Source organism: Electrona antarctica (genome assembly GCF_951216825.1).
Source record: "Electrona antarctica genome assembly, chromosome: 6".
NCBI classification, from domain to species: domain Eukaryota; kingdom Metazoa; phylum Chordata; class Actinopteri; order Myctophiformes; family Myctophidae; genus Electrona; species Electrona antarctica.
The window spans coordinates 19,665,076-19,675,498 of record NC_136811.1 but is presented as its reverse complement, the minus strand read 5'-3'; the positions used below and the strand labels follow the sequence as shown (position 1 = coordinate 19,675,498).

The 10,423-nt window shown below is 40.6% G+C and overlaps 1 protein-coding gene across 1 annotated transcript; it reads right to left on the bottom strand.

Moving 5' to 3' along the window:
- Positions 1-3,132: 3,132 nt before the first annotated feature.
- ms4a17c.1 (membrane-spanning 4-domains, subfamily A, member 17C.1) lies at positions 3,133-10,077 on the bottom strand. Its single transcript, XM_079503386.1, has 7 exons — positions 9,774-10,077; positions 8,041-8,151; positions 7,689-7,745; positions 7,481-7,597; positions 6,436-6,555; positions 5,472-5,580; positions 3,133-3,978 (listed from the first exon to the last, which is right to left on the bottom strand). Exons 1-7 carry the CDS (start codon positions 9,915-9,917, stop codon positions 3,947-3,949), a joined length of 690 nt encoding a protein of 229 aa, XP_079359512.1. The 5' UTR covers positions 9,918-10,077; the 3' UTR covers positions 3,133-3,946.
- Positions 10,078-10,423: the final 346 nt, after the last annotated feature.

Below are 10,423 nucleotides of genomic sequence, written 5' to 3'. Positions count from 1 at the left end.
TTGATCATTTCTGTGGCCGGTGGGGATGTGTTTTATCCCTGCTTCTGGTCAGACTGAATGAAATTTCCTTTTGGGAAAATGTATAGAATGTCTGATATCTTTGATATTTTTGCTTGGTAATATCACAATTTCATGTAATTTAATTTAATTAAATGTACTGTATGTTAACCAAACCAAAACATGGCATCGCTATTTTCAGACTTTTCCTAAATAGCAGAATAGCAAAAATAGCACATCTACAATTGTGTAGCAGATCTACAATTGTGTAGATATGCTATCTTCTCTATTTGTTGTATAACAAAGTATATAGGGCTTGTAAGTGGTGTGTGTGTGTGTGTGTGTGTGTGTGTGTGTGTGTGTGTGTGTGTGTGTGTGTGTGTGTGTGTGTATGTGTGTGTGTGTGTGTGTGTGTGTGTGTGTGTGTGTGTGTGTGTGTGCGCGCGCTTGCGTGTGCGTGCATGCGTGCGTGCATGCGTGTGCATGCGCGTGTGTGTGTTTTCTTTCTTTTACAAATCGAACCCTGTGTACAACATGTATTCTCAGACACAACAACAAGGTGATCATTCCTTACAGCTCCAGGAAATATTGCTGATAGGTTGATCTGCTGTAAACATAAACAACATAATGCTGTTTCGTGTCATTATAATAACATAATCAATAACTCCAGGTGAATGATTTTCTGTCCCTTCAGACTGACCTTGTAATGTTTTACTGAATATCCTCCAATAGAAGCCAGCTGCATAGCTGCCGGTGACCAGCTTTCAAAAGAAAACTCCTCATTTCTGTACAATAGTAGAGTTGGCGAAATGTTGTCTACACTGTTACTTGTTTACAACGTCCAGCAATCTGACAACATATTATTTAATTTATGTTACTGTATAGCTCATATGTTATTATATGAACACATACTATAGCAAGGTACATTTTAACCATGTAAGCCCTATATACTTTGTAGCCTACAAAAAATATCAAACATGACACATCAACAAGTTCAACTCATGTGTACCATTTCCATCTGATATTTTTGCTAAGAAATGTTCAGAAATGTTTGAAATGTTTTGGAAATTGACATGCCCAAAATAAAGTGGCTACGGTAAGCAGCTGCCTTCACTGAAAGGTCTTTCCTGCCTTGAGGACCAACAAAACACTTTATCTTCCAATACTTTGTTTACATTGTACTTACAGACAGCTGTCCTGGACTGCACCCAACATTTATATTTGTGATATTCTTTTGTATTTGTGATTTTGTTTTGATTCAACAGAAATTATGTAAAATATGACAGCCATGTTGTAGATTTGTACAGCAACTTCTCCCAGGTCTCCCATAGTGTGCTCGATTGGACGGCCACTCACCCTGACTCCAGTGCTGGATGCTAACTGTGTGTTGTACTGTTTAACAATCTTTGGATGTGCAAATAAAATGTTAGCCATCACTGGGTTGCTTTTCTCTCTAAATGCTTAAAGCACTGGTTCTCAAACTTTATCATGTCCAACGCGACCCAAATGAATATGTAGGCCTATATGTATTTGGCCGTGGACATTGGGCCCTCATTTGAGAATATTTTGTGCCTGGGCGACCCCCATAAAAGATTTGTGATTTGTATGTGTTTTATTTTGCATTTTCTAATGATTTTCCAGGGACCCCGAAGGTCTACAGAATCTCATCTGTATAACTGCTAACTGGTCCTTACTAATGCTCATGACCATTTCTGTAGGCCTACTGGCTCTGTGTCTCAGAGTAATTTATTGTGGATGTTTATGTTTTGATATTAAAAACGGACTAGAGGTTGGTAAGTTTACAAGCTCCAGAAAAAATCGTAAATTTGCGATGAAAATGCTTCAATCTGGTGCACTTTGAGATCAAAATTAAGAGGCTACAGTAGATATATAATGAACTACATACATCATATTAGATTATTATCATCTTTACTGTGCTACATCTTTATTGTGCTGCCGCCCCCCACCGGACTCCAGAAAGAAAATCGTAAATGTGCGATGAAATTGCTTCAATCTGGTGCACTTTGAGATAGAAATTAAGAGGCTAGATCTATAAAGAACACATCATATTAGATTATTATCATCTTTACTGTGCTATTGCCAACAATTCAATCAACCAACTGCAATCAACTGCAAACCACTTCACCTGTGGGCACAGTGGGCCACAGGTGTATAAATTGCATAATGCAATTTGCAACTTGTATTCAACTGCATGTGGCATATGATCAAATTATTCTGTTGTGTCTTGTGTGAGATCTTAATTTTATTGCATATTAAATAATAACTCGTTTTTGGATAGGGCAGGGGTGGGCAACTATATTTCACACTCACTCCAGACGGCCACAATGCATATAGTCAAAATAGCTGATCTACAAGCTCAAACTGTTTTGAGCTCGTAGATCTGCTATTTTTTGCTAATTTTTAATTGGAATCCTAAATTATTTTTAGTTACCAGTATTTTTGAATTAGAATCCTTTGTAGCGAAAAGGCCTCTTGTGCACACTTACTAGGACAGGTGCCTGATGAAGGTCGTTTAGACCGAAACGTTGTCATCTGAATAAAACTACTGCTCTATAAGTGAAGACAGTGTGCGGGACCCTTTTCTTCTCATGAATTGGAATCCTGAAAATTAACATTTTTATTTAATTTCAAATACATTTATATGTTCTTATGTTAACTTTATTTACGTAAATGCAAATACATTGGACTAGTACTAATATAGACTGAAGTAATTCAAGCGGGTCATGCTTGCATGTTTGGAATTTTAACAGCTGAAATCATTCCGATATTAACCTGTGGGCCGCATTAAGTGCGGGCCGCAAATGTGGCCCCCAGGCCGCCAGTTGACCATTTGGAATTGTAACAGCTGAAATCAATAATATATCAGTATTCTGATATTAACCTGCGGGCCGCATTAAGTGTAGGTGGGGGCCACATGTGTCCCCCAGGCCACCAGTAGCCCATGTATGGGATAGGGGATACATATAATAAATCTTCTCCCTGTGATGTGTCCCCCTCAGTGGTTGTGGCCCTAAGTGATTGCTTATGCCTAGAACCGGCCCTGCATCAGAACATTTAAAGACGTACAACTATACTAACTCACTAGCACTACTACTAACTAAAGTTGTCAAACAATTGTTAGCAAGGCAGGTTTATTTGAATGGCACATTCATATAAGCATTGAGACATAAGACATAGCAACTTAAGAAAGCAAAATAGATTACAACAAACACATTACAAAAGGGCCTTTTGAATACAATTCAAAAAGAGGTTAAAATGAAGCTGAAAACATAATTACAGAAAAACTCAGTAAAAGGCAGCAGCAAACAGAAAGAACGTCAGCTTATTTTAATTTAAACACAAATAGAACAATGCTTTTCCATAGTTGTGTGACTCTGCATGGGAACAGAAAGCAGACCGGTGCTCTATAGATGACCTGAGGGGTCTGGCTGGTTCATGATGTAGCACAAGATCATAAATGTATTTTTAAACCATTCAATACTTCACAAACCAGCCCTGTTTGGATTGAAATCAATTATTTGGCAGACGGAGCCATGCAGTAAAAATATAGAACCGGAGTGATATGATCCACTTTCTTGGACGTATAGGTCCTCTAGGGGGTTCTATAGCTAATATAAAAAAATACCACAAAATATCTGTTCCATTTATCATTTCTGATTGGGTGCGCAGCATTTTTAGAGAAATTTAGACGCACCTGAACACATGTTTGCCATGCCGCTATATGCGGTGCATGCAGGGACGCCCCCCTTTAATTATTAAAATAGTGATTATTTCTTCAGTGCAGTGCTCAAAAAGAGAGAGAGAAACAGACCCCTATTACTGAACTCTCCATTAATTAAATTACATTTTGTATTTTTATTTTATGTTGTTTGAGTTGCTGACATGCAGGTCTTATACCATCCACCAGGGGGTGCTGCATCCATCACTCCTACTTCCCAGAGCCTTGGGATGAACCTACATCTGGAAGGGAAGGAGATCAAGTTCAATCAGTTTGGATATCACATTTTTCCTTGATCAAGATGCATCGTCATAAAAGGTAATTACTTGTGTAACATTCAATTGTTTTATCATTAACATTTGAATGAATTAAACATGTTAACTCTTTAGTCAGTCTAGCTCTGCATGACTGTAGGCCTAGTTCCATCTTCCTGAATGTATGTGGCATTACAGGAATGTAAGTTGTCGTAAAGGAATGTGAATTCGCCTTCAAAATCGCTCTCAAAGAGCACTTACGGGTGGCTGCAATTCTAAACTGGCTAAAAAGTCAGTCATCATGCTGTTCAGCTTGGAAAGTCTTCCTGGCAGCACTTGGGTTTCCTACATCCTACCTCCTGCAGTGATGCCTCCTAATCCTATTTCCTATGTCCTTTGAACAGGCCAAATAGATTCTAACAACAGACAAAACTCCTTGCATTTTTGGAATCACCACAAATTTCAGTGCACATGCACTTAAATTCTGAATTTATGTCAATTCAAACATGCACAGAACATGCATGGTCGCGCACTTGCATATGCATACATATATGCATGCGCACATGCACATTCACCCTGAAATCCTGAATGAATATTTTGCTAATTTCTGCTTTGAATTGATCCATTCATAAATACATGATCAATAAATGAGTAAAGGATTCTAGTAGTATGCATATTTAAAATACTTTTAGGATAAAAAACAATTTTCAGTTTTTAAAGCAACCAGAAGTTGTGTCATCACTTCAAAATGGCAGAGGCACTGGGCGCTTATGTCCCTGCTGGTCACTACCATCATTGCAGGACTTTAGTTCATTCCTGCACACAAAGGGGTTGTGTCAAATGTGTGCTGTGCTCGTTAGTGCATCGGCATTAAAGACAGCAATTACTTTGATAGCTGTCAGAGAGAGGGGAGGGGGAGTGACCCAGATCTGCAGTTTCTACCCATTAAATTAGTAACATTCCTTCAGAATTTTAGTGTGCATGTGTGTGCATGCATGTATGCCTATGCATGTGCGCGACCGTGCATGTTCATGTGCGTGTTTGAGGTGTTACATTAACTTAATTCGGAATATCTGTATGCGCATGTGCCACCAGCTTGGAGTGATGTGCCATCTAGTGGTGATTCCAAAAGTGTAAGGCCTCATTCACACGTATCAAACACAATCAAACAAAATGTTTGGTCATTCTTTTGTTTTTTTGGACCATCACAATGTCACAGAACACAATGCTTTTCCAATGTGGGTCACATGGTTTGACCAAACATTTGTGTTTGATTGCTGATTGCTGGTGGTGTTCTGCCCCTCCCCCGCCATCAAACACAAATGTTTGGTCAAACCATGTGACTCCCATTATTGTGGTGGCCTAAAAAAACAAAAAAATGACCAAACATTTAATTGATCGGTGTTTGATATGTGTGAATGAGGCCTGATAGGACAGTGCAGTGTCATACACAGAGCTGTATATGAAATCAGGCCTGAGACCTGAGATCGTGTGACCTCCTTCAGAGTAGGTAGGTGGAGCATTTGTAGAGTGTGTGGCCAGTGACATCACCATGCCTTCAGGTAAATGGTTGCCCATGATAACAGCTTGCTGAAAGACACAGAATAGACCGAAGAGTCCCTGCAATGTTAAAAACATGGTAGCCATGCATGATAGGTACAACTTAAGATATTTTTATACCACAATATATCTCTAGACAACAATCCCTGTTGGTTTCTGAGTATAATTAATTACATGCAAATAACGTGAAATGAAACATTCCGAAAAGGTGTGCAAGAATGGAATTGAAGAAGTGTGAACGAATGGAGGAAGTTATTATACAGTCATATACTGCACTACAGTGTACTGGAAATGTCAAGTATTCAATAGCTACAGTATATGCAATGCTCTCGAACCCTACCACTGTTATGAAATAAATGTGTATTGATGATATAAACATTGTTGTTTGTCGGGGCTAGGACAAGTGTTACGGGGCAGGGTGGCACAGTCGATACTGGTAGTGCTGTCGCCTCACAGCTAGAAGGTCCCCCAGCCTAGGTACCCTCACAAAAAACATGCAGTAATCCTGGTCACTAAACTGCCTCCCCTGGCCAGCCGGGGCGCCTGATGGAGGGGAAAGGAACTGGTTGGAATAACGTGTTCCTTCTACGTGCTACGTCCAACCAGGGAAACAGGAGCAGGAGCAATGAAGGAAGCATGAGTTCAAGTCCGTTGCTCTCCCCAGGTTGGTGGAGGGTGTGTAGAGCCCAGGATTACACTAGGTGAAAAATGGGTTACAAAATCGTGGGATAAAAAATATTTTAAAAAAAAAGAAAAATGCTACGGGGCATGATGGAGTCTGAAGAGGTGGGTTTTCAGTCTGTCGATCTGTCGGTATGTCGGTCTGTCTGTCAGAGTATTCTATAGGTTCATGTCATGTAGATTGTGTTTGTGTTCAGGTCTCACCAGGATCGGGGTTTGTTGGCAGCAGGTGGCTTTGCAGCCATAAACAGACACACAGATGGAAATGATGAACACCAGCAGATTGAAGACACACTGCACACCCGACACACCCATAGACAAGCTCTGGAAACAAACATCATATTAACAAATACACATCATGTAAACAAACACAACCACAATGTTGGTGGTGGATTTTGAGGGGCGCTAGACCCTCCTATATGTGCCCAGCTTTGTGTGTTTGTGTGTACCACATAGTGATGATTTGATTGGCGGAGCACGGAATGTGATCTATGATGAGGTATGCTGATGTATGACGATAAGAGCGCCCCTCACTTCACAAGAGTGTGATTTTTTTGTATTACTTAGAAGCAGGGGTTTGTATTGTTTTGGACTGTCACTGCCAGTTAAGGTATAGCGTCTGTAGGAAAATATCTGCCTCCTGGTGGCGCTATAACAGGACATTGTGAAATGAGGGGGATGTTTTCCATGGCCTAATGGGAATGTGCGCGCAAAGTTTCACAGCAATCGGATGCTGTGTTTATGATTTGAGACATTTTATTCAAAGCAAGCCACTCTTAGTCAATCAGGATGGATTATGATAAATCTGACAAATGATTGTTGATCACTTGACTATAGAGATAATGTGGATTGTGTATACTGAATTGCGTGATGTCTAGTCAAAATCGTTAGGAGTAATAATCAAGAAATGTGTTTTTGCCTTCTGGTGGCATAAAGGACAGAGGTTTTTCAAAGTTTCACTGCGATCGGGCCAACGGTGCCAGAGTTTAGCTGGTCACAGGCAGATGGACACACATGCGAGTGAGCGAGCGAACACACACACACACACGCACGCACGCACGCACACGCACGCACGCACGCACGCACGCACGCACGCACGCACGCACGCACGCACGCACGCACACACACACACACACACACACACACACACACACACACACACACACACACACACACACACGGACAGACACAAGGACAGATGTGGACAGACAGGGTGCAAAATGGCCTGATGGAGACAATAAAGTCCTACCCTGTATAAATGATTATCCCAACATTGCAAAACCCCTCCAGCATCCATGCCGTAAAGGATGGTGCCAACACATGATGTCATAGCAGCCACAATGTTCATCCCCATAGAACCTTTAATCTGAAACAGAACAGCAATAGAATAAACAGCTAGTAACAAATGGAATGACTTGTAGAGCATATGGGTGTGGTTGAGGGCGTGGCTTACTGACCATGCAGCGGCTCATCGACCTATCAGCAGCCACCGTTAATGACCCTGCAATGATGTACTAGGGGAGAAGAGAAACAACCAATCAAATAATGAATAATTATATTTCAAAATGAAACATTTATGACTCTAACAAAACATAGGCCTACAAAAATGCATCATGGCAGTATGGTTACATTTGTGAATACTTACAGCTAATCAAATCCTGGTTACAGTAATAAGTACGTACGTATTAACTTAGTTACTTAGAGAGTATTAAGTACAGTATTTCATACAAACCTCATGACTTGAATGAATATAAACACAGTACTGTGTACAGTATGGTTGCAAATGTATGGATGCAAATGTGTCCTTACAAATATAGGTGCCCAGGCGAACACTCCAGAGAACACTGTGAGAGTGTCACCAAAGAAACATAACATCACACCAAACAGGAAGAGCATCACGCCCACCATTATCTCCACTGTCTGCAAGGAAACACACATAACAGGTCAGCAGGTTAACACAGTGGTCCCCAAATTGTTTATCACGAGACGCACAAGGCGTCACAAATGTGATGTCTCCCGGGACGTGAACATTTCACTACTCACTAATAATGCTAATGTTAACGTCTTTAGAATCAAAACCACGGGGTGCCTTGGACGTGTACAGACGTCTTTAGGTCTTTTTTATTGATATCAAACCATTTTATAAAAATCCATTAAAAAAAGAAATTGACCTTGTGTTTCGCATACTGCTGTTCACTAAAAAGGCTCATAACTCTAAATCTACAGCGCTCTCCGTGGTTTTGACCAAAAGGGCAACGTTCTGTCTTCATTTCTGACTTCAGGAAGCATCTTGTTTGGAATATAAACGCTTCTAGAGAGACTTTAGAAGTGACATCGTGAAGTAGTAATGGAAGAATATACCTCACGGTTTTGGGGAAATGGAAGGCGGGGCTTTTCAGAGTTAAATCTGCCTCTTCTGCTGGCACTCTAGTGCCATTATTTTGAACAATTCCCCAGCAAAAAAAGTGTTAAGTTCTCTAATATTTTTTTCTTAATTCACAAAATGATCTTGTTTGAAATATGTATTTTTGAGTGGTGCAACCACTACTATAGATAGCTATGTGTGTCCCTGTGTCTGTCCGAGCACGAAATTAGCTTTTGGTTGGTTTTCACAACCAAGTGTCACTGTTGCGCAGCGCCCCACACACACACACACACACACACACACACACACACACACACACACACACACACACACACACACACACACACACACACACACACACACACACACACACACACACACACACACACACACACACACACACACACACACACACACCACACACACACACACACATCACACGGGTGTGATTTTGATTTTTTTTTTAAATAATATTTTTTAACAATATCATGTAGCCTAGTAAACAAATACTCGTGACCAATAAAATGTGTCCACGACACAAAACCCAAAATGAGGCAATATAAGATGAGATTGTGTGCTTTACTGTCATTGTTGGCAACAAGGCGTGGTAAACCTATTTTACAGCTTTTTATTACGCCAGCAAGTAGGCTGACCCTTATAACAAATAGGCTGACCCTTATAACAAGTAGGATGACCCTTATAACAAGTAGGCTGACCCTTATAACAAGAAACGTAAGTGATTCCCAAATGTTTCACCCACATAATGACACATTGGCTCCACGTTATTGTATTTATTTTTCATTTCCTAAAGAGGAAATGTTTTTTATATACACTAAAAGTTTTCCACAGCAACAATTTACTAGGTATTTTCTATCTTCTGTCTTTCTATCGTGTCATTCAGTGTAATCATTACACTGAATGACAAGATAGAATGCATAAGACAGATAAATTGCATGTGCAATAATTATTCTGATAAGTACTGACTTATCAATCAGGTGATTTCTGAGGTCTAAAGTCTGTCTTTCACTCATGGAGGGAGGTCTGAATAACAACATTAATGTACTTAACTTAACAAAAACTCTCTCAACAATCTGTTTAAAAGCTCTAAATGTGAGATTTCATATCAAAGAGGTCATTTCACAGTAATACTCTCATAAATATTGTAACGTATATTTACCCCCAGAGCTTGTGGGCTGCTCCATTTGAACTTCAATAGACTGTTGTCTGGACTGGACCCCGGAACCGACCCTGTCCCACCAGACTGCATTTGGACTGGAACCAGAACAAAGCCATTGGGAATGTTCAGTATGTTAGTAGACATGGATGCTGGTGTCTGTTGTCTGTTTGTCTGTTTTAAATTCTATTCGTTCTTGGAGGACGGAAGTGTCTTGCTTCTATGTGAGCATCAGACTGTGTCGACTTCCCTCTAATCCACTGCTCTTCTACTTTATGACAGAAACTCTGTTAATCATCACGTACTGTAGGGCGTTAAGGCGGAACTATTCCTATAAGGAACTACATGTCTTCCTTGTACTGTAAATATTACTTACTTAAAATAATCTAAGTCAATGTCGCCCCCCCCACCTCCCCACCACACACAGCCAACTGAGAGTGCTCTCGTCTGGGAATCAAGGCCACGCCGTCTGTACAGCTTGCTGTGTTATTCCTCTCTGGACTTTGAGACAACGCGACCCTGGGATCCAAATCCGGGAGGGCTGCTCAGGACACACAAACATAAACAATGAACTTAACGAACACTTCACACACACTCCTACACCACACGCCGCCCTCGCCCCCACCCCCCCAACCCCCAACAAGAATTATCTG

What these genes read in the sequence shown, in the direction of transcription:
- ms4a17c.1 (XM_079503386.1), bottom strand. Translation starts at nt 9,917, where the DNA reads ATGTCTACTAACATACTGAACATTCCCAATGGCTTTGTTCTGGTTCCA. An exon ending in GCAGCCCACAAGCTCTGGGG is followed by an intron (nt 8,152 to 9,773) that starts GTAAATATACGT and finishes GTTTCCTTGCAG; the next exon opens with ACAGTGGAGATAATGGTGGG. An exon ending in TCGCCTGGGCACCTATATTT is followed by an intron (nt 7,746 to 8,040) that starts GTAAGGACACAT and finishes CTTCTCCCCTAG; the next exon opens with TACATCATTGCAGGGTCATT.